Genomic DNA, 25,134 nt, shown 5'->3' with positions numbered 1-25,134 from the left:
TATCCAATTTAGACTTGGCTCACTCCCAGTCCATGAATTTACTGCAAAGTGGCGTCCCCCCCATCAGACCACTGAGGAATGCCCATCTTGCGGGATCTCAAAAGGAAGTATTGCACACCTTACTTTCGTTTGCCCCGCCTATGCAGGTGCTAGGACCTGCTGGCTTACACCAATTTGCAAACAACTGGGTACTCTAGACCATCGAGTTGCCTTACGTATATTGAGAACTCAATATACGTAAGGCAACTCGATGGTCTAGATGGCCTGCCCACTGTGAAATGTACAAGGTCATGGCACATGTATACTACTGAAAGACAATGCCCTGGCATCTACTTACTACAGAAAGCACAAGACCTTGGTGCCTAATTTACTAGAGAGAGCACAAGGCTTAGCACCAACTTTCTATAGAAAGCACAAAGCCCCAGCACCATCTTAATAAAGAAAGCACAATGCCTCAGCACTAGCCTACTTCAGACAGCACATGGCCCGGGAATTGCTTACTACAGACAGCACAAAATCCTTGCCCCAGCTGCCCGAGGAGCACAGATTCCCAGCATACCATTACTACAGAGAGCATAAGGCCTAGCACCAGCTTACTACAGAGTATAAAGCACCAGCTTTCTATGAGGAGCATAAGGACCTAGTGCCGGCCTAATATAGACAGCACACGATTCCAGCATCAGCTTACTACAGACAGCACAAGGCATTGCATAGTATTACATAGGAGTCCAGGCTCTGTTCACTACAGAGGACAGCAGCCTCCAGTTCCTGCTTACTAGAGAGGGGCTAAGGCTACAATGCCTGCTCCCTTCCAAGTGCATAGGTGTCTGCCAGCAGTTTCCAACACACAGCACAAGACCCCAGCACTTGCTTAATATGAAGAATACCAAAATTATGCATATAATAAGTCTCTACTCACTAGAAAGGCCAACAACCTCCAGGGCAAGCTTACTATCGACAGTACAATGCTTCTATGCAGGTTCATTACCAATAACACAAGGTTACAGCAGCTGGTGTCCTTGGCCCTCTGTGCAAATCTGAACTTGAACGAGTTAGCCCCTATGTAGGCAAAGCCTCCACTCCAAGACAACTGATGGGGGTCTGGCATTGCTTCATAACAGCACAAGGAAAAATACAGTGGTGGGACCTCAGCGGTACTTCCAGTGTTGTCGTAAGGGTACCTGAACTGCAGGATTTACATGGATAAAGGGGCTTAGTGGCGCCCTCCAAAGCTCCTTTGTGGTAAAGACTGGGATTCTTCATGGCTCCAAAGCCTCTCAAAGGATTCTAAAAGGATTCTAAAAGCAAAGGTCTGCAGTACAAGATCATTACATGTTAACAGGGTCCTATATATTCTGGAGAGGCCTTTGGGGAGCTGAAAGGAGAGAGAAAGCAAGATTATGAAGGGGTTACGCTGAGGTCTGCGATTAGAAGTTAGGAGTTTGGTGGGCTAGGAGGTCACTGTTTTGAGTTCTGAGGCAAGACATTTATAGCGGTGGGGTTAGAAAAAGAAGGATCAAAGGTAACGTTTGGAAGAAAAAGGGAGAGAATCAGAAGAGCGTCTAAATAAGGAATGGGGAGAAGAAAAGCGAGGCTGTAAAAAGAAAGAATGGTGGGTGGGAGGAAATAGAACGAGAGGAAAGCCACGGGAACGGAGTATCCTCCCCATTTACTGTTTATCCAAACAGAGACCTCCATCTAGGTAAAAGCCTATGAATTGGAGACACCCAGGGAAAAGTCTATGTGGGAGTTGGATCTACTCCAGCAAGTTCTTGCTCGAAACATTGGAAGGCCGATTGAGTCTCACTTCAGAACATTATTCCTACTAACCAGAAGAGAGGCCTTTTGCGAAATTCCTTTTGGCACCTTGATCATGGCCTTGTAACTTTCTGAAGCCCCAGAAGCATAAGCCAAAAATCAATCGGCCAATGTTGCCTTTTTGCTGTGTAACCACTGTTGTCTAATTCTTTCATAGATTTTTAAATGTATAAATGGACAGTTCCCTTGAAAGCAGACTTAGGAGAAATTGATTTTTTTCAAGGATTCAGTTAAATGCTGTGATTTTGGGTGTTTGTCTCGAGGTCTAGGATCCTGACTTGGGTCACTGCTATTGATAGGACAGTGCTGTATCTCAGAATCTGCCAGTCGCAGCCAAGGTTTCCTAATGCCCTTAAGATGAATAGGGTTTCCAGGGGCCATCAGAGCTGTGGCATTGTGTTAAAGAAAACAAAGCAGTGCTGCACAATACAGCACTAGAACATGGACTTTTTTAAAATTCCATATAGGTACCCATGGTCTTATGCTAACTCATGATTATGGGATCTTAGAAGACAATTCATTGTCAGGAGTGTCTACCATCTTGGGATCTCTCCTGCCTCTGAGGTTCCACAGTCTAGGTCAGGGGTTGAGTTAGGAGGGGACCGGAAACAAGGGTCCCCAGGGTCAAACCTAACATGGGTCAACTGCATAGGGGCCACAGGATGAGTAATTTCAAGAGAGACATTTTAGGACATTCAACGGAGTCTTTGGCACATTGAATGGGCCACCACTTTGCGTCACGAGTTGAACCTCTCGCATCCACTTGTTGCTTGATGTAGGTACAGTGAGTTAGCCTGCACCAGGGCTACACTGATGCTCTTCACAAGGACTCTCCAAAATCTGTGATTGCCAGGTTACCTCTGATCTTGAGGCTGTTGTCTCCTGTTATTGATCTACACTACACTACAGATAGAAAGGCAAGATAGGTAGACAGGCAGGCAAGTAGCTGTCCAAAAATGTACTTTGTCCCAATTGTTGTTAGCTTACACGGGAACAGATATTGGACAGGTCAAGGAAAGCACCTAGTAAATCAATGCAGATCTTTAGAACAATTAAAAGTTTCAGTCTGAAGGACCTCAGTACTAACATGACTATGGGATGCTCGACGTAGTCCCAGCTCCCAATCAACAGTTGGCATTCTTTACCTTTAAATGTCTCTGACCAGTTACAGAAGACCATGTTCACAGGCTCTTTCCCTTGGTGAAAAGATGTCTGATTTCCAGCATGTTGAACTTGAGACAAGTGGCTCCTGTTACAGCACCGGAAATGTATAATAAAGCCTCATTATCGGGTGAGAGAGTGAAGAGGGAAATGCACACAAGACTGTCCCTGTACTGGTGAGCAAGTCACCATCCTAGAGAAAAAACAGCACCCATTACTGGCATCTAACAACAAATTCTCTCAGGTTGTGAATGCCATCCTTAAGGAGCACAGTAAAAATTTTACAGGAGATGCTGGAGCACCCAGGGCTTTAAGTGGGCCGGGTCTCACCGGGGCCGAGCACCGGCAGTTTTTAGGTCTCGCCTGAGCCAGCGCTTTAGCGCTGCTCTGGCGAGAGCTTTAGTAAACGAGGGATTTGGAAGTGCAAACTAGTGCTTTTCAGGCCTCCAAATACAGTGCATGTGCGCCGGGCGCGCGCACCATTTGTCAGCCTGCTGATCACTTTCGCAGCCGCTTTGATGTTCTCAGTGAGCCGCGCGGCCACTGAGAACATCAAAGCGGCCGCGAAAGTGCTCACCATATGCCAGCCTTCCCTGTGTTGCTTTAGCACTCACCCCCCCCTACACCTTCCATGTTACCCGTGTGGCTCACTTTCTTTTTCATGGCCGCGCAGCGTTAATTTCACGGCCGCGCGGCCAATGCTTGTTTTGCAATTGTTACAGAGCGACAAATATTTTTTGGGAAAGTGCTCCCTCAGCTTTCAGAGACCGTCAATGAGTGAGGACTCGATTGATTGGCTGTGCCCCAGCCCTACTGCCGAATTGCATAATCTCAGCATTTCCTTTCAGCCTGTCCTGCCTCTAGGTCATTGTTTGCTTACTCCTTCTAATCGTGTCTGGCAGTCTTTTTTTATGTGGAGTTCTTAAGACTTCATTGCACTGTTTTAATTGTATCTTGCATATCACTTTGGTACATTTTTCACAGCATCGCTAATTTATGCTCACAAGTCGTTGCTGTGAATGAATATTCACACTGCCTTCAATTTCGGCCAGTACGATATGTCCGGTGTTATATTTTTTCCAGCTATCCTTGAAGCAGTGTGGCATGCCATCCCCACATTGCCTATAATGCTTTTAAGTAAACAGAAAACAAACAAGCGACTGAAGTCAGATTAAAGAACAAAAAACCCTCACCCCTTCCAGCACCGCAATGCATGGATTGGTTTTATTTACTTTCAAGGGACCGACATAGTCATGCGTTGTGCTGCACATTACCACCGCAGACATCATGTAATGCACTTTAGCGTTGCAATAAGAAAAGCAAACCTACAAGACCAAAAATCCAAAGTGCTGTTGGTGAAAACAGCTGGCTATGTGACGGTGAATATTATCAACAAGCATTGGCATAGCCAATAGGTCTCGCTTTTTGGACCATATAACTATATAGTTATGCAGCAGAATATCCTTGGTGCAACAACACCAACTGTTGCATGGCTAAACACATATAAGCTCCCAAAAGCGAGACCTATTGGCTATGCCAATGTTTGTTTAAAGGGGGCCTTGAAACGGGTCTCTATCAGGCTCTGTTTTGTGCCCTGGCACAGGCGGTCCGTTTTTTTTTCCGGACTGTATTGACAGCCGGCACATCGATGGGCGCGTGCTCACACTGCTCACTTCTCACTAGTGGAGAAGTCACGACATTACTTCATGCCAGGTGAGCGTTGTAGGGGAGGGGAAATCCTATAAAGAGAGTCATGCTCTCTCTGGACTTCCCTTCTCTTTTAGAAACTCAGGAGCAGCAACATCGGCATGGTGTCACCAGGGCTTTAAGTGGAGGCTTTTCTAATATTATATACAAGCCATAGTTACTGCTTGTTTATTTTATGCAACTAACAACCACTGACAAAGCCAATAGTCCCGACTTGTTGCAGGTATGATGTTACTTGTTGTATCATATATCTGGGTGCAATGACAGAAACAGCAAAATACAAGTCGGGCGGCACACTATGCTAAGCACAGGATTTTAGCTTACTGTGTTTTTAAGCCACGCCCTAAATTACATTGGCCACGCCCCTTTGAGAGACCTCCCAGTTTTTTCATCCCACTTAAAGCCCTGGGGGCACCTCACTCAATATACAGGGGGGAAACCCTGTAGATTAAAATATGTGCCGACTGCCAATAGTATAGCTTTAGGGCCATAAATAGTTAATGGAAGTTATTCCCTCAGGGGCTAAGCAGGAGAGCATCTACGTACAGTTTTCCTGGGGAGCATTAGAATAGGTACCTTGGGGTCTCTGGTTCTCAGAACGTGCAGAATAAACGCAAAAAAGACAATGTGGGGCAGTAAATATGTGCAGCTCCGGACTTTAGTTCTTGCACAAACACAAAGATAGGCACAGATATATATCAACACACCATAGCACAAACATATCAGTGTACCCACACCAACACAGAAAATAAGCAAAGACAGAAAGACACACACGCTGATGAAGACAGATACCATCTTCTTTGTTCTATTCCACAAGATTGTCATACGATGACTGCATTTCCTTCCAGCTGACACTATTGAGAAAGTTGCCGGCGTGACCCGAAGAGCCCAGACTATGGAATGTGATTGTCTGTTGCAGAGTCCATCATCAGAGGGTGACTCGACACACCAGGCCTACTGTTCTCTCTGGGTCCAGCTCCCACCCATTGATCGTACCAGGTCCAATGCCACCCAATAGATTCCACCATGGCCAAGTGCCTACCCGGTGACACCAAAAACACTTGATAATTATCCCACCTGGCTTCAGTACGGTCACAAATACAGCACAGATACAGTGGGCACCGAGTGAGTGTCTGTTGGATAAGTACTAGGGTACATTTCGAGGGGAGTCACCGGATGGTCATTTGACCCTTGCTCTAGCTACTCCGTGGGTCAAGCTACACAACGGCGACTCTCCTTGAAATTCATCCTATTACCTATCCAGCTAAAAGTGCATGTCCAGGACAAGCGCTTATCCAATACACCCAGATTAAGTGTCATGCAAGTGGTTTATTTGTCCTTCCTCCACCTCCAAATACACATTAAACATAATCAAATGTCAGTACTGGTTTTATGTGGTGCTTTTTAGTTCTCGTCTGAGACAGACCATGCACGGATATTTTGTTAGCTTACAGTGGGCTTAGAGTCCATCTACTCCTTACCATTGGTTGGCTGCATCGTAACTTTTGTTTCCTTGCTTCTCTTTGGCCAGCACATGCAGGCTTCACTTCCTCTTTGTAGGTTCGTCCCTCCCCTCGAGGATGGCCATAGTACTTGTGCCCTTCCACTGATCGTGCTTTCTTAATAACTTTTTTCTTTTAGTGAAAGCATGAGCTTGCAGGCCACCTCCCGAAGGTACTTCTACCCTGCTGTCACAATCAGTGTTGTTTTGTTGCTTGCCCCCTACAACCACTCTCTGTGTTGTTGCTTGCCCCTACAACCCTCTCATGCCTGCCCATGCTGCTACTTGCCCCTTCCATCTCCATATTGTTGCTTGCCCCTTCCACCTAACTGTCTCTCTGCATGTTTTTGCTTGCAGCTGCCCTCTCTATTATGCTTGCTCCCACAGCCCTCCGGTACCTCTCCATGTTGCTTCTTGCCTCCTCCCATCCTCCCACCTATTTCCATGTTGTTTCTTGCCCCCTCCCACCCTTCAACCCATTTCCATATTTTTGCTTTCCCCTTCCCACCTGACTATCCGGCATTGTTGCTTGCCCCCTATAGCCCACTCAATCTGGCGTAGCTTGCCCACGCCTACAAAATCCTGCATTGTTGCTTCCCACTTCTCGCCCGCACTATTCTGTGTTATTGTTTGCCTCTTTCCTGCCCATCCCACGTTGCTGCTTACCCGCTACAGCCTGACCCATCCTGTGTTGTTGCTTGTATCCTCCCACTGCGTTGTTGCTTGTCCCCTTCCCACCCTCCTGTCTGGCTAGAAAATACAAGCAATAAGTCTTAGCTATGCGATTTATTTGCTTTGTCATTTTTTAGGATGGCTTAAAGTTTAAAAAAAAAACAAAGAGATACGATGTGGCCAGCAGTGGCTGCATCATAACGCTGTTTTTCACTGCTGGCACGAGGGCATGGCAGGAGGCATCTATAACCTCTGTCTTAATCTGTGATTTGCTGGTTACACTCAGTAACACATACTTCATCTTTTGAACTCTCGCACAAGGTCCACCTCACTACACGAAGGAAAGTTTCCCTTTGCAACTGATGCAGCTGTATCAACTGCTGCAACTGAATAGGTAGTGGTGTGAGAGTGTTGCCAGGAAACATACTTGTCAACCAGTTGCCTCAAAATTTAGATGAAGCCAGGAGTTTAAGAGGGGGATCCCATTAAGGTAAATGAGTATTGAACACTTTTTGGAGGGCGATATAGGCTTGAAAAGTGGGTGATTCCATTAATTCTATAGAGGCATTTTATTTTTTAGTTAGGAGAATGCAAATAAAAAGTGGGTGACACCTGGCAAATGCGGGTTGAGTTAACTGGTATGAGAAAGTTTCACGGCATTCGTAACCACTTGACATTTCAATGACGGGTCAGATCATGTACTGACAATCCCTCCCTGTGGCGGGTTGGAGAACACGCACCTATGGCCTGGATGAGTTTCTATTGGCAACATACGAATCAGTCATATGTGCCAGGAACAATAGATCTGATGTACAAAGATATTGTGAAACAGCCTAAGTACTAATAAGTTGGTTCTCAAAATAACGATTCTCAGGGTTGGGGGTTGCAGAATGGCCTGCCTAATTAATATTCATAAGGCAGGACGCAATTTGCAACCCACTTCTAGTGGCTACAATTAAAGGGATTGTACCTTGTAAGGAGCAGCAGACAACCATCCCTGTGATTGCATTCCAAAATAAAAAAGAAAAATTGTGCAACCTTAAAGGAACCAGAGCTGCTTTAATAAGAAAGAAAAAATTACATTTTGGAAGACTTCAGGGAGAGTTGTGAGTGATCCAGAGGGTTGCTACTACAATTCTCTTTGTGAAGAACTTATCTCCGGTGAGAAGTCAGTAACTGGTCAATTGTTTGAGACAGGCATTCCAGTCACATACCATTGATACATAGGTTACCAAATCACAATTTGGGAGGAGCACCCCTTGTAAATTGCCATTTGGTACGGGTCGCAGAACCCATTTTACGAGTCTGAAAAAGTATTCGGACTATCAAAATGTATTTTGTACATTTCAGAGATGGTATTTGGGGTCGCAAACCCAGTGGTTTTGTGAATCGCAGGGTTTCCGACAGTAAAATCCTTTTGTACAATCAGCCCTAACTCAAATATTGCTTTGGCCCAAAGAGAGGTGGGGAAAGAAAGATAACGGTAACGCTAATTAGCAATCAGACCTGATGGCCTGTCTAATCTATGCAGTCTGGACAGACAATCTTTAAAACTAAGTACTTCATGGATGAGGGGCTGATAGCAGTTCATCTTTGGAGATGGGGTCCTTTGGCTAAGGGCTGAGCTGCTGACATTGGAACCTGGGTTCTGATTCAGTTTCCAGCACATCATTGAAAATCGACCATGCCTTGGCCAATCACTTAATCTTTCAGTGTTTAAAATTCAAAATATGGGGGAAATATAATGCAAATGTGTACATTCCAACTGAACTTGATGTACACGATCTTGCATCATCTCTCAACACCCCCTGATAATGTTAAGCATGGTGTTGCTCCCTAGCTGGTTTACGCTATGTAAATCATTCATGGTACATACATACATACAAATCCCTGTTGTTTCGCTACACATGACAAGCGCATACATCAGTGGAGGCAGAGCATTTTACCCCTAATCCCAGTACTCACTTAAAGTACAAGCGTTACCTTGTTCTGATGATTATATATTGTAATCTAATCCTACTGCCTAGCTCCTCATTAGTTGATTTCATTTTTTATAGATAACATGTTATTTTAGCCTTTTTTTTTAAAGTCCTCTGGCAGTTTAAATGAGATATCCACCCAGTGATCTTCCTTAGCCCTAATCCCAAGCAGAAACTAAATGTAAGTGGTATCTAGTTGTCACCCAGAGCATACCACCCACAAGGTGACATTTTCCAGACTCTCAGTGACCAAAGAAACTGTGGTCGCGGCCCAATTACAGTGAAGTGTTCTTCGTGGCTAGGGAGCTATCCACATTTCTGTATTAGCTCCTTGGTGGCCTTCAGATGTTGATAGTCGCTTGCCTCATGTCTACCGATTGTTGGCTCTATATTCTGCCCACTCACAGACCTGCTCCCTCACTTTCATCTGTTGAGTTTAGAGTGTTTATTTAACGACTGACTGTGACTGTAAGTAAATTAGACCACTGTACGCCCCACTTTAAACTAGATAGCTAATTGGGTACTAACGTGTGGAATTATCTTCAGGTATGAAAGACTAAAACATATTCAAGTCTACTTTTTTTACTCGAGAACCATAGTTGCTCCCCTTGTCTCTTTGCTGTCTGGGCCTCACCTTTAATGGATCTCCTTCCACATCCAAAGTTATCTCGTCATTGTTGTGTGCTGCCCTTCCGCCAAGATTGCTCCCATTGGTTATATCGCTGCCCAGGTCTCTCCTACCCAGGGTATCATTCCACCTATCACTATCTCAACCGCATCATATGTCCCCTCCCAATATATCTTGTTGTTGACATAGTCTGCTACCCATTACAATCCTGTCTTGCTTCACATGCACTGGATGCCCTCAAACTCTCATATTACGTACTTCTGGTGAAAAATACCGTCTGATCCCACAATAAATTTGTCATTGGGTGGCACTCATCTTTAACAAATGCTTTCGCACTGCAGTGTGGCCTCACCTTCACTGCATCACCCCCAACTCACAAGTAACTGTGCTACTGACCAGGCCTTGCTCTGCCACAACGATAGTTATTTTTTCACTAAGTGAAAATGACTGATGCAAACATCTTCTCACCTTCACATCATACCAGTGGTAAAGGATGCCTTTTCTCATATTGAGTTTGTGCATTACTGGGCCTCACCTTTACCGGCTGCACTCTCACCCTGGAACGGCCATATCACTGGCCAGGAACCCACTGCCCTTCCACTCCGTATGAGCCTGTCATTGGCTGGGCCTTACCTGTACTGAAGACTGCTTGCTGTCATTGATGCCTGGAGAGCTCAGTCCTGTAGCCTGATGGAGGAGGATCTGTCTCGCCACCTGGAGAGCCTGCAAGAAAAAGGGGCAAGAGAAGAACTGTGTCATTGCTATGTTCTCACAATAAGTCTTTCACCAGGCGATCATCCAGCCAGCACTAGGCCACTTAAGTCACACAGCATTATGGTCAAATCCGATCTCCATTTCAGCCCTTAGCTGGCTGCTTAGCTGATAACTAGTCCCTGCATTTGGAGTTACTGTCCCCGAATCCCTCACTCACGCACTGGCAAACTCCTATAATTACCCATTTCTAAGCTTAGTCTTGGAAAACAGATAGTGTTTCTCGGTCCTTGGCTTCGATACTTAATTTAAAGGGCCAATTATATTAGTAGTTAGAGAAATGGTAACTTTACATATTTGTAAAGAACATAATGTCCCTTTATAGCATGTAAGGAAGCCACATCGCCAGTGTGAAAATACTGCATTCAGAGCATTGCTGCTGGAATGGCAGATCCTGTTAGAGCTTCACTATCAACTGTAACCATTATATCGTGTAACTCAATCACATCATCTCCCCTTACCTACATCGACCCACTTCCTCTGTTTCCCAATTCCCAAATCTAAAGTAACCCCAGCAATTAGGCCTACCATAGTTTAAATTGGATTCTATAATGCATTACCACTCGGAGTCTTATTGGTGCAGAGCACACTGTACCAGCTCATCCAACTTTTTGTATTACAACAGTGCAACATCACTTGTTTCAGCATTCTGCAGACTGGGAAGCTAAAGAGCGACCACCACAGTTTTTTTAACATTTGGTGGATAGAAAAGCACTCTTATAGTGGAGCAGAGTCTATGGGTCGGTATATAGTGGGAACTTTCCTGTGTCCGCAACTCTGCTGGTGGACTTTGCCCGACCCGGCTGCTGCATTGAGGGTCCATGGTTCTAGCCCTTGACTCGTCTGTCTCCCACACGCCGCCACGTGTATCACCCCCGCGGCCGCGCATTGAAGTGGGACTACGTTTCCCAGCACCACCTGGGGCACCTGGGGCGGAAGCTCTCGCCCATCGACACCTGGAGGCGCAATTAAAGGGAGGACACTCCCCGCGTCGCGGGATCGCGCGAGGGCGGGCTGGGTGTGGCCGTCCGAGGCCAGAGGAGGCCGGGTCGGGACACCCCCCTTGGTTCATCATCTGCAAGTAACCGGAATACCAGGTGACATTGTTTAATATTGCCGCACAAGCCACAGTATTATATGTGCTTTAGTGGTGTGTAGGGGCACATCATTGGTCCATCATGAGTAAACGCAAGGGCGCGGTGGGGACATTGGATGCTTTTATGATCAGGGCTGAGAGCGTATTGACACACGAGATTGAGCTAACTGAGCGACGTCTATCTTTAGACTTAATGGCGGCTCAGCGACGCTCATCTCTTGAAGCCGCGACACAGGGCGTTACTGTTTGCCACCGCCTCTCCGTGTCACCAACTCTGCCCCCGATGCCCGCGACACCCGCACAGCAACTGTCCCCGTCATACGTCTCAGCTACATCTTCAGATATTTGTCCCAGTGGCCAACAAACTCGTACCAGATCTCGCGCCCCTAAATTAATTGGCGTAACTAAATCCAGTGGCCCACCGGCCAAACGGAAAAGGGGGGCCAAAAATAAATCTAACACTCTTGGCCGCCCCGCCAAATGTAATAAAATGGTATTGCAGACAATTGTCGTTCCTAATTTTGTGTCGGTGGGCACCCAAACTGATGAGCCCACTTCCACCTCTCATAGTAAGGATGACATTATGTCAGCTCTGGAGTCGGGTTTAAAAGCCATAGTCAGCCACTCTAAGGCCCTCTTTGACGCAAATTTTGCCCCTTTAAACGAGAGACTCCTACGTATGGAACAATTGTTAACCCGGGAGTCAGCTTCTGTTGCATCGACTGTCGATTGTACCTCCCTACCTATCACGACGCGCCTGTCGGGGGCCGCTGATAAATTAGATAACGGACCAGCCAATCTCAACAATAGTACTCAGTGTTTATCCAACGGTCTAACACAATCTCCACCGGCGATGATCCCTCTTTTCTCATCGGACACTGATGTTAGACCACGGCTCACTGTACCAGGTCCACTGAAGACTTTGCCCAGTACCGTGACTCTAAACCTCCCCCCGCATCATATCCTTATGTTATAATTCTAGCCGGAGTCCCCTGTTTGCCCGAGAATAAGAAGGAATCTTGGGTGGACCTTCGCAACAAATGTGTGGACTGGTTAAGGAAACACAAGGGTTTTGAACCGGCCAGATTGCATGAAATTTTAATGGTGCGGAGAGTGGGATGGGTGGGTACATCGGCAAAAAACATTAGTGGGGATTGCATTGTCATAAATATTTGCAGACCCCATACTGTTCAGTCGCTAATGCGCACCCGTGAGTTATTGCCAGGGCTTACGACGAACATATGTATGTTTTCCCTTGGCTATTTCTATAAACCCATCCCCAATAATTGTGTGCCCACGCCTACGGCCCTTCCTTTGGCCAATCGTTTCTTGGGTTTGTCTGACTTAGATGTTGCTGATTGACAACCAAGTTCGAGTAACGGACTCCTTGCCCTACCGTTGATAGAGGACCCTATCCTGCCGTTAGCACCTGTACCTATGACTTCTGATAATTTTGCTAACTCCTTAGAGTGTATAGCTTCAAGGACAGGTAACTTAAATGTTATAAGTTGGAATATAGCAGGTCTCCAACAAAGGCTCCTCGACCCTGGGTGGGTCAATTTCATTCAGAGCCAAGATATAATTATGCTACAGGAGACGTGGGCAACGGTTAATTTACATGCTAATGGTTTTCAGTGCCATAATATTCTTGCCGCAAAATCTAGAATGGGCCGTCCTTCCGGAGGCTTATCCATTTGGATTAACATCTCTGCTGGAGGCTCTTCCAGGGTCATACCGACAAATAATCAGAACTTCCAGGCTATATTATTTAAACAGAAAACTAGTCTTTTCTTGGTAAATTTTTATAATAACGATTTCAGTTCACTACCTAATACACATTTTAGGAACCTTTTTAATGTTATCACCACCCTGGAGGCTAGGGACGATATTAATGACACCTCTGGCCTTGTATTGGGTGGTGATTTTAATGCTAAATTAAATGGTGATTGCCCAACTTTTAAGGATTGTAATTCAGGTCTGGGGTGCCAAAGGGGTGTGGAATTAACTATTCTTTTGAGTACACATAATTTGGAGAATGTTATGGACCGCTTTCCCACTGTCCCCCTAGTGCCAACATTCAGAGGTAGAGATTGTTCTTCAATAATTGATTAACTTTTTATATCCCCTGGCCTGACAGACCGCATCAGTGAGGCCAAGGTAATTCCAATGTCCCAAGGGGACCATAATCCTATCAAGATCAGTTTAAAGATTATCCATCGACCGGTCTACAATAAGGAATGTGGCGCTAGGAATCTTTCCTTAAGCTCAAACAACCTCAGATTAAAATGGAGGGGTGTTAATGTGATGACGACTGTACAGACCTTGGTCAGAGATAACTTTCCTCTATTCCTCTCATGTTTGTCCGATTTAAGTCCTAACCCTGGGGCTGTAGACGATTTTGTCAAGATCTGCTCAGCCCTTCGTGCACAGCTCACGATTCCTTTGCGTGCCATGACGGATGACCAGGGATGGTTTGATCATGAGTGTTCCCTGGCCAACCGCGAACTGCGACTAGTCTTATCTGTTAGTCCGAGGAATCTGACTGATGTAAAAAACGCTAGGTCACGATATAATTTGGCCACTAGGAGAAGGAAGGAGGAGATTCTCGAGGAGCGCTGGGAGGTGCTAGTACAAACTGCTGCCCGCGGCAGGGGAGATATTTTTTGGGCCGCGGTCAAAGACCTGCGTTGCGCGGGCCAGGTCGCGACCCCAATAGATTGTACCATCTCTGGAGCTGCATGGGTGGACCACTTTTCTAAGATCTACGCGGTTCCACCTTCTGCGGCAGCCATCCCAATATTTAACAGCCCCCCACGGGCTGATATATTACTATCTGAGGTAACGGAGGCCATCGCACAGAGCGCGGGGAATAAAGCCCCTGGCCCAGATGGCCTCCCAATTGACATTATTAAGACCCACCCTGATTTACGGGCCCCACTCTTATTGAATGTTTTTAAGAATTTAAATTTTACCTCCTTACCACCTCCAACCTGGTCATCTAGTATTATAGTGCCTATTTTTAAGAAGGGTGACCGTTCCCAACCATCATGCTATAGGCCTATCTCCCTTATTGACAATACTCTAAAGATTCTAGGGAGAGTACTGTATAATAAAATCCTGTTATGGGCCGAGGACAACCAAATTTTAGAGAGTTGTCAGTTGGGTTTCCGCAATAAAGTGGGAACTGCGGAGCAATGCCTTAATCTGAATCTTATTTTGGGCAAGTACACCGTAGCACGTAATTGCCCAATTTATTTGGCCTTCATGGATTTATCCACCGCTTTTGACCTTGTCAATAGGTCATTACTCTGGAAGGCCTTATTGGATTACGGCCTGGATGAATCGCTGGTACATTTTTTGGCCTATTTGCATAGGGATTTGAAGGCCTGTGTCAGGATTGGCACTGGGGGTGAGGTTTCCGAGCCTGTTACAGTCAATAGAGGGGTCAGACAGGGATGTGTCCTAGCCCCCCTTTTATTTATAATATACATTAACGGCCTACACAAATATCTGGTCTCTCTAACCGGTGATGTCCCGTTTATAAAAGATAACTATCTCCCCGCACTGCTATATGCAGAGGACGCGGTCCTTATGGGACGCACCCCAAATGCACTACGCATATTGGTGAATGGCTTTGTTGCACACATGGACTCCCTAGATCTGAAGACCAATTTTAAAAAATCTTTTGTAATGTCTTGCGGCCCGAAGAGGCATCATATTGGCAGCATAGTAGTGGGGGCAGAAAGACTGGGGTCAACTGGCAGTTTCCCGTATTTGGGAGTGGTCTTTGCTGCGAACAACTCCTGGAGCGGGCATATTGCCCACGCCAGGAGTAAGTTCTCAAAGTCCATTAATTCAATTTTGAGCCTCCCCCGTCCAAAACTGACCGGGGCATTGCCTGCTATCCTAAAAATATACAAAACTCAATGCGTCCCGGTTGCTACTTATGGCGCTGAGGTTTGGGGTACTGCCAGTTGCTCAGACATAACCACCGAGGAACATAGATTTTGTAGGAAACTTCTCTGTGTTCCCATTACTTCCCCACATTTTATATGCCATAGGGAATTGGGTTTGCATTTTATAGGGGATTTTATTCGTGCCCGTCCAGCCCTTTTTTGGCTGTCGATCTGGAAAAATCCCGCCGCCAAACTGACTAGGGACATCATTGAGGATTGTCTCCGCTGCGACAGGGGCATGACCATTCCCTGGTTATCAGGGGTGCATAGCATTCTTCGGAGCGTGAACTTCGAAGATATTTTTCTGAAACCCTCCACTACTAAGCACCCCACTAAATGTGAACTTAAAAAAGCACTTTATACGTTCTTTGATGTCGAAAGGGTAGCAAGGGAGTCCTTGAAACCTAGCGTTTCTTGTTACTTAGCCTGTAATTTTATAATATATCCCACACCCAGATATTTAACCCTTCCGTTGAGTCATTGGGAGCGAGGCCTTATATTTCGCCTTAGGGCAGGCACCATTAAACATGCACTTAGCTTCCCTTTATGGAATTTTAATGACCAATGTGTTGAGCCATGCCCCTGTGACTCCCAAAGTAGGCAAACAACTCTACATTTTTTATTCTTTTGTAAATTCTATATGAAGAATATTAAATGGTTTTTAACTCCGTATTTTAACAAATCAAGACCAATTAGCCTGGAACTTGCATTTTCAATGATTTTGTCCCTGGACGATGATGAACTTGTCTTTCGTGTGAGCTCTTTTTTAAAAACTGCGGTTCGTGCCCGGTCTACAATGTCTTAAAGTTTAGATGGACTATTCCCCATGTGTAAACCGTATTTTATCTTATTGCATGATTTTATAATTGTTTTTTTTTTCTTGTACTTTTATGGATTGTCAATGATCCGAATAAAGTTTTCATTGATTGATTGATTGATAGTGGGCACGGTTTTAAGAAGAAATGCTGAGCCAGTCACATAGAAAGTGTTTTAGGAGATACAAAAGAAATTACAGGTAATCCTTCGGGCAACCGGCAGCCAGTGAAAACATTTAGAGCTGGTGGGATGTACTCTCTGGGCCTGATTCACAAAGGACCTCCACACTCGTGGCCCAGCAGTCGTGGGGGAGTCCCCGCACTCGAGTGCGGAGACCCTTTCTGAATCAGGTCCTCTGCATCCGAGTCGAAGGGTATAGTGAGCTCCTGCACACTAGATATGCTATAGCAGGTGGACCAAACAGCTTTGTCACTACAGATAAACGTGACTTGCCTAGTTGATTTCTTGAGATAAGGAACGCCAGTTGTGTGTTGAATTTAAGCTGGGAGCTCAAAGAGCGAATCTCAAAGCATTTTCAAATGGAAGAATTGGAACGTAACGGCTACTGGTATTTGCAATATTAGTAACAAATTCTCATCAATCAATACCCCTGGCTTCTAAATAGAGGCTACTCGTGGGCAGGACAGACTCCCAAGAGGTGTTGCAGACATTGTCATTTATTTGAGCATATAGTAATCCCCAACTAGGAGCTCACTTTCCAACATTTATTTTAAGCCTGCTTGATGTCATCCAGATATCTATGGGCAGTGGCGTAACATAAGCCCCTGCCGCCCCCGCGGTGTAGGGGTGCCAAGCTCCAGGGGGCCCCTTCCGCAAAAGCGGTAGGTGGTGGGCGTGGGCCTCCTTGTACTTTGCAAGTTTTGTTACACCACTGTCTATGGGCAGAAGACGGACAGTTGGTTAGAATGACAGGTTGCTACTCGGACTAATCTTAATATGGTCAATCCCTTTGGGACGCAGTATTTAGGGCACACAAAAAAAGAATCGGAGACAGAGAAGGATAGTCAGGGCCTTTAGAATGGGCAAGCTGGGAAGCTTGTTTCCGGTCCAGGGAAGGCATGGCTTGGCAGTTCGGGCTGGACTGTTCCCATGAGGCACAGGGTCAGACTGATTTGCATATGGCCATGTCTGAACTGGGGTGGCATAGTGGGCTAAAGAACGGTGATGGATCAAACCCAGATCTGTTGACTGGGTGTGAGTGTTTGATTGGTTCTGATACTCCGTCCATCACCACCCCCTTTTGTACCGCTTTGTTCGCCATAAGTTGGCAGGGTATGCTCAGACGTTGAGTCCCTTGCTCACGGTGCCACTGGATTCAAGCAAGCCTGGCTGCAGACGGCTGAAATGCCAGAAACCGGTCCTAGGAAGCTTGTTTCCGGTCCAGGGAAGGCATGGCTTGGCAGTTCGGGCTGGACTGTTCCCATGAGGCACAGGGTCAGACTGATTTGCATATGGCCATGTCTGAACTGGGGTGGCATAGTGGGCTAAAGAACGGTGATGGATCAAACCCAGATCTGTTGACTGGGTGTGAGTGTTTGATTGGTTCTGATACTCCGTCCATCACCACCCCCTTTTGTACCGCTTTGTTCGCCATAAGTTGGCAGGGTATGCTCAGACGTTGAGTCCCTTGCTCACGGTGCCACTGGATTCAAGCAAGCCTGGCTGCAGACGGCTGAAATGCCAGAAACCGGTCCTAGGAAGCTTGTTTCCGGTCCAGGGAAGGCATGGCTTGGCAGTTCGGGCTGGACTGTTCCCATGAGGCACAGGGTCAGACTGATTTGCATATGGCCATGTCTGAACTGGGGTGGCATAGTGGGCTAAAGAACGGTGATGGATCAAACCCAGATCTGTTGACTGGGTGTGAGTGTTTGATTGGTTCTGATACTCCGTCCATCACCACCCCCTTTTGTACCGCTTTGTTCGCCATAAGTTGGCAGGGTATGCTCAGACGTTGAGTCCCTTGCTCACGGTGCCACTGGATTCAAGCAAGCCTGGCTGCAGACGGCTGAAATGCCAGAAACCGGTCCTAGGAAGCTTGTTTCCGGTCCAGGGAAGGCATGGCTTGGCAGTTCGGGCTGGACTGTTCCCATGAGGCACAGGGTCAGACTGATTTGCATATGGCCATGTCTGAACTGGGGTGGCATAGTGGGCTAAAGAACGGTGATGGATCAAACCCAGATCTGTTGACTGGGTGTGAGTGTTTGATTGGTTCTGATACTCCGTCCATCACCACCCCCTTTTGTACCGCTTTGTTCGCCATAAGTTGGCAGGGTATGCTCAGACGTTGAGTCCCTTGCTCACGGTGCCACTGGATTCAAGCAAGCCTGGCTGCAGACGGCTGAAATGCCAGAAACCGGTCCTAGGAAGCTTGTTTCCGGTCCAGGGAAAGCATGGCTTGGCAGTTCGGGCTGGACTGTTCCCATGAGGCACAGGGTCAGACTGATTTGCATATGGCCATGTCTGAACTGGGGTGGCATAGTAGGCTAAAGAACGGTGATGGATCAAACCCAGATCTGTTGACTGGGTGTGAGTGTTTGATTGGTTCTGATACTCCGTCCATCACCACCCCCTTTTGTACCGCTTTGTTCGCCATAAGTTGGCAGGGTATGCTCAGACGTTGAGTCCCTTGCTCACGGTGCCACTGGATTCAAGCAAGCCTGGCTGCAGACGGCTGAAATGCCAGAAACCGGTCCTAGGAAGCTTGTTTCCGGTCCAGGGAAGGCATGGCTTGGCAGTTCGGGCTGGACTGTTCCCATGAGGCACAGGGTCAGACTGATTTGCATATGGCCATGTCTGAACTGGGGTGGCATAGTGGGCTAAAGAACGGTGATGGATCAAACCCAGATCTGTTGACTGGGTGTGAGTGTTTGATTGGTTCTGATACTCCGTCCATCACCACCCCCTTTTGTACGGGCCCAGGCCCATGGCACCAATATTCTGTGGTATGCTTGAAGCTGTGTGCATTAAGGTAATGCCAACAGAAGCGCCCTTCTCATCTTGCTCCAGCCTTGTCCGTGTCCCTGCCTGTTCGGTTCTGTGTGCTTAGCCAATTTAAAGTCATTTCAGTCCTTCATTATACCACGGGCAATATTTTTAACACCCCTTTAACCCCCTTTCCTTGTCCTCCCTTCACCTGAGGGAGGGGGGGGGCACACCAGAGAACACACAAACATTGGCACAGCCAATCGGTCTAGCCTATGGCACCTTATAAGTATTTTGTTTTGAAGGAAAAACTCCAGAACAAATAAAAGCAGGCCATTTTAATTAATAATTGTTTGGCTGTTCTTTACTAACATTGCTTATATGAATGTGTTGTGATGATTCTAAAAGCTGCATGAACCTGGCTGTTCTATCTCCATGACAGCGTCTGTGAGACAGTTGACCAGGAGAAGGGACAGACCAGTAGCTGGGGTTGGTGGCTCTTGAGTTGAAGATATTAAAGACACTGAAACTTACTGGAGTGTGTCTCTTCGTAACACTGGCGACGAGCTGAGCTTGCGGGGGACAAGCCTGCCACCAACTCTCCCCATTTCGCTGAATCCACGCAGCTATATCCCTCTTCACCTCAACTGAAGTCGTCTGACGAGTGAAGTGTATGCCTCCTGCTATTCCCACGTCATTGCCGTACTGTTTCCAGCTATTCCTGACTTTCTGCAACTTTCCAGCTGGATTTGGGCGATTTTTCTTTGTTTTGCCGCTTTCCAACGGTAAACTGGAATGGTTCCTTCTGACATGCATCTGCTTACGTGCACTGCTGACGTGCACTGCCTTCTCCACGTCAGGTCCTTAGCGTCATCGTCATCACGATCATGCACGCACGTTGCGTAACGTGTGTGCCACCATCTTGTTTTCCATCTCCTTGGAAACAGTGCATTGGAACTACAGTTATCGCTACAGAGTTATTTCCCTCATTTCGATAGTTTTTTCCCCAACATCGGCCGGTGGATTTTCAACTGATCAATGCTGGCACAGGTATTTATTATTATGGATTTGTACAAACTGCCTGCACGTTCTCTTTGCATGTTGCTACACGCTAATTGACTCTATGTTTGGACTTCTGCCTCCTTCATTATTTTACATATTGACTTTCATCGCATACTTTTGATTTCATTTCCAATCATTTTTTATCAAGGGCGGATTAGGATTCTCCCTTTGACTATACTTTTCTTTGATTGTGACTTCATCTTAACTCCATTTTAGTTTGGGAAACTATTTTTTATTATTCATTGTGCCTTTGTGATTCAAATACTGACTGGTTCATTTCACAATCACTAACTTTTACCTCAAAATTACTGCCATGGCTGCCACTTCTATGAACCAGCCTCCTCCATTTCTCTGTGAGAAGTGTGAACCACTCTTACCATGAAAGAGGTGGAAACTGCTGTTTGATTCCTACTTAGTAGCCAATGGTGGTGAAAAGTTTTCGGCTCATAGAAGGCAAGCCATTCTCCTTCACAACCTAGCAATAGAAGGGCGCAACATTTATGAGAGCATTGACTTGATTCCTGTGGGTGAAGGTGATGGCGAACCCTCTGATGTTTTCGAGATGTCCATAAAAATGTTGGAAATGTATTTTGGACTACACATTAACTTGGTTTTGGAAAGGCACACATTTTTTATGAGAATCCAAGAACCCAATGAGAAAGTTAGGAACTACATAGCTTCTCTAAAGACACTTGCACTCACCTGTGAATTTGGTGACCTCTCTGACTCGTTGATACGTGATCAGCTGGTCAGGTGCACCAACAGTCCTAGAGTACAGGAGAAACTTTTATCCAGAAATCCTTCTCTGAAAGAAGCTTTAGCCATCGTAGAGAGAATGGGAAACACTTCTGGCTGGGTCAAAGAAATGAAAGCTCATAATGCAATGCCTGATGACATTCAAACCCCCCGCAGCATTCATGGACTGGTGCAGAGGAAGACGCCTCATGAATTTGTTGGTAATGTCTCCAAATTGTACGGGGAACCAAGGCCACACCTTCCATGGATTTTTCTAGGATGAAATGTTACAGATGTAGGAGTAACAATCATTCATCTAACTACCCTCACTGTTATGCAAGGAATACTACCTGCCACAAATGTGGAATCAAATGTCACTATACAAGGGTATGCAAGTCTGGTGGCAAGGTACGCACAGTGCAAAATGTGTGTGAGAGTGTTGACTCCAATGTCACCTCTATAACCACCATGTTTAGTGTCAGAAATGATGGCATGGTGGATGCAGATCTTATCAGTATGCCAGAATGTGAGGTGGTGATTGGAGACAAGTTATTAGTAGTCCTAGCGGACTAGGGCTCTCCTTTTACTATATTGGGCAATGAACTCTGGGACAAAACTTTTCCTCAAACACAACTTCTTGCCCCAGATATTAGCCCAGTCAGTTATGGTGGTTCGTTTATTGAGGTCATAGGATTCGCCATCTTGAAGATTCATTTCACGGGAAGGGAGACTATTGGTAAAATGTATGTTGCCAAGCGTGGTGACAACCTTCTTGGGTGGAGGCATCAGAGAGACTTGGGAATAATTCTTAATCCTAATGCTCGTTATCCATCAGAGCAAGTTATGATGGTGGGCCACTCTTCAATCTCAAACGTATTTTTTGAGGAATTTCCTCAAGTGTTTTCTGACAATCTGGGTTTGCTTAAGGACTTTGAACACCGTATTGTTCTTAAGCAGAATGCATTACCTGTAGTACACAAAGTCAGAAAGGTCCCCAACATGATGTGAGAGGTACTAAGGAGTGAACTCAAGAGACTGGTAACCCTTGGTGTAATCAAGGAAATCAAATCCTCTTAATGGTTGGCCCCAGTCGTTTTGGCCCCTAAGGATGGAGGGAGGAGTATTAGGATGTGTGTTGACTTGAGAAGTCTCAACAAGTAGATTTGGGTAGATCGTCAACCACTTCCTAATATATCTAAGTCGATCAGCATGCTTGGTGGTGCCAAGGTCTTCAGTGTATTAGACTTTTCTTCTGCCTACCACCAAGTACCCCTCCATCCAGAGTCGAAACATCTTACATCCTTTGTGACACCTCTGGGGGCTTACCGGTTCATCAGAATGCCTTTTGGGTTAGCCTCAGCGGCTGCCTGTTTTCAGCGCATCATGAAGATGGTCTTGGGAGACGTCTCTAACATCATGTTCTTCCAAGACGACATCTTAATTTATGGGAAGGATTACGCTGAACACAACTGTGTTTCAAGGACTGTTCTGTGCAAGTTAGCTGACAAAGGGTTAACTGTGAATCGACTAATGTGCAAGATCAGTGTGTCTTCTGTCACTTACTTGGGACATGTCATATCTGGTGAAGAAATCCAACCAAAATTTGATCTGGCAAAAAGTATTGTTGATGTTCCTGCTCCTACTAACAAAGAACAGGTGAGGTCTTTCCTTGGCCTTGCCGAGTTTTATTCCTAGTTTATTTAAGGTTTTGCTTCCACTGTTAAACCCATTAGAGCTCTTTTGAGGAAATGAACGCATTTTGCCTGGTCACCGGACTGCAGTGCAGCTTTCAATGCTATCAAGCAAGCAATAGGCAAGATGCCCACCCTTGGTCACTTTGATTCCAAAAAGAAAACTTTTCTGACAACGGATGCCAGCCTCTGTGGTCTTGGGGCAGTACTTTCTCAAGTTGATGGTGGTGATGAAAAAAGTTGTTGCGTTTGCCTCTAGAGCGTTGAAGAAGCCTGAGCAGCAGTATTCGTGGATTGAGAGGGAGGCTCTGGCTGTTGCATGGGCTGTAAAACATTTTAAGTTTTATTTGTAGGGTATTCCTTTCCTGGTAAGATCAGATCATCGCCCTTTGGTTCAAGTTTTCTCCTGTGGGGAAAGCGAGAGACTTACTCCAAGGCTCAAACGTTGGAGCAAAGGGTTGGAAGAGTATAACTTTCAGGTGCAGTATCTCCCTGGTTCTGCTAACAAAGCTGCGGATTGCTTATCGAGACTACCAATTGAGTGTGGTGGAGATACACTTGATTCTGACTCTGTTAATGTTTGTTGGGTGAAGGAAACTGCCACCCAAGAACAGGAGTGGGAGGAAGCCTTGCTGATGGATCCATTGCTTCCTGTAGTGACACGCTTTGTCATTGAGGGTTGGCCTGACAACAAAAAATTGGATTCTAACATGGGGCCTTTCTGGTCCGTTAGAAATGAACTTACTCTTTGTCAGGGTCAACTTATGCGTGGTGAGAGAGTTGTTCCCCCTGATGCCCTTAAGTCAAAGCTCATAAACCTTGCTCACAAAGGGCATCTAGGTAGAAACTTCACTAAGTCACGTCTCCGTGAAAGATATTGGTGACCCAAGATGGACAGTCTTGTTGAAAAGGTGGTTAGGGAGTGCGGGCAGTGTGCTTCCAGTAACAAATCTCATACCACCAGCACTGCTCCATTGTCACCTGTTGAGGTTCCGCAAGAGCCTTGGGTCAAGCTTGGGTTGGATCTCATGGGGCCTTTCGAGTTGCTAAATCCCTCAGAGAGGTTTGTGATTCTGTTAGTGGATTACTCATCCAAGTGGGTTTCCACTAGGTGTGTTAGTTCAGTCAATACTAGGGTGGTTATTGATTTTCTCAAGGATGAGTTTGCTAATGAGGGCATCCCCAGGTTCATTATCACGGATAATGGTGTGCATTTCGTCGCTCAGGAGATGCAAAGTTTTTTGAGAGATTATGGCATCTCTCATCAGAGAACTGCGCTCTATGCACCTCAAGTCAATGGACTTGCAGAGCGCATGAACAGAGTAGTTAAGGCATGTGTGCAGAGAGCAGTTGAGACGAGGGTCTCACTCAAGTGTGTTTTAAGAGACACGTGGTGGGCACATCGGACTGCCATTATTGTTATTCTGCAAAGGTCTCCTTTCCAAATACTCCGGGGAAGGGTTGCTTTATCCAAACTCAATCCAGGATGGCTACCACCCATTGAGGGTCCTAATTTGGATAAGGAGGAGGTGGGTGTCAAGATTAAATCCTACCAAAATAGGTACAAGGAGAGGTTCGATTTTAAGAAATCGACCAAAACCTCAACATGGAAGGTTGGTGAGTGGGTGCTTGTCAAGAGACCGCGTTGGCATAGGAAGGGTGTCAGTGAATCGTTGGGCCCTTTTGTGATTACTCACGTATATAAGAATGTTGTCACAGTTCAAAATGGTGATAAGTGGAGCATTTCTCGCCTGGTGAAGTTCCAAGGCGACAAGTCCAAGTTTCCCTCATGCCAGGATGCTACGCCTGGTCCAGTTTTGCCCAATGGTGGTCCCTTTCAAGGTTTCATTGACGAGGACCTTCTTTAAGGTTGCGTTGTCCTCCTAAGCGCTATGATGACTATGCAATGTATTGATTTCTCTTAAGTTGTTCTTAAACTGCTTTGATATCGTTTTATGAATTTGATCCTTTATTCTTCTCATGCTTTTCTCTCTTTGTCTCTACTCTTCTTGCTCCTTATTTTTCCTTTCCTTCTGTTTTTCCCTGTAAGGGGGATGTGTTGTGATGATTCTAAAAGCTGCATGAGCCTGGCTGTTCTATCTCCATGGCAGCGTCTCGTGTGCGACAATTGACCGGGAGAACTGACAGACCATCAGCTGGGGTTGGTGGCTCTTGAGTTGAAGATAATAAAGACACTGAAACCTACTGGAGTGTGTCTCTTTGTAACAAAATGCTTATGCAATAATATTCTATAATACACAGAAAAAGTATATTTCGACATTGTAAGACCTGGGGTCTCCAGGCCCTATGGGGCGGTAACGTGACACGAGCGGTCGGGCCACCAAAGGTCTGTGTGTAAAGCAACCATACAACACGCACCTCTCATGGGACAAGGAACACACACAATAAGTGACGCCACACGGTAGGAGTTAAGTAAATACTCAAGTTTATCCAAGCAGATCACGTTAGATGCAGTTCATGAGGTAGCAGTACATTTCATAAGCTGGTGATACCACAAATGACATTCATAACAAACCAGTACTGCCTGAGGTACCACTACCCTTCACCTAGAGGTACACGCGCGCTTCACGTTCCTGT

The 25,134-nt window shown here is 46.0% G+C and overlaps 1 protein-coding gene across 9 annotated transcripts in view; it reads right to left on the bottom strand.

The window, feature by feature from the left end:
* FOXP4 (forkhead box P4) overlaps positions 1-25,134 on the bottom strand; it is a 973,797-nt gene that overhangs the window by 290,900 nt on the left and 657,763 nt on the right. For all 9 annotated transcript variants that reach the window (XM_085650498.1, XM_085650470.1, XM_085650461.1 and 6 more), the window contains one exon: positions 10,100-10,189. In XM_085650498.1, coding sequence (XP_085506624.1) covers positions 10,100-10,189 — 90 coding nt within the window. The remainder of the gene's footprint in view (positions 1-10,099; positions 10,190-25,134) is intronic.

This window comes from Triturus cristatus, chromosome 1_1, assembly GCF_964204655.1.
Source record: "Triturus cristatus chromosome 1_1, aTriCri1.1, whole genome shotgun sequence".
NCBI classification, from domain to species: domain Eukaryota; kingdom Metazoa; phylum Chordata; class Amphibia; order Caudata; family Salamandridae; genus Triturus; species Triturus cristatus.
This window is presented reverse-complemented; position numbering and strand designations above follow the sequence as displayed.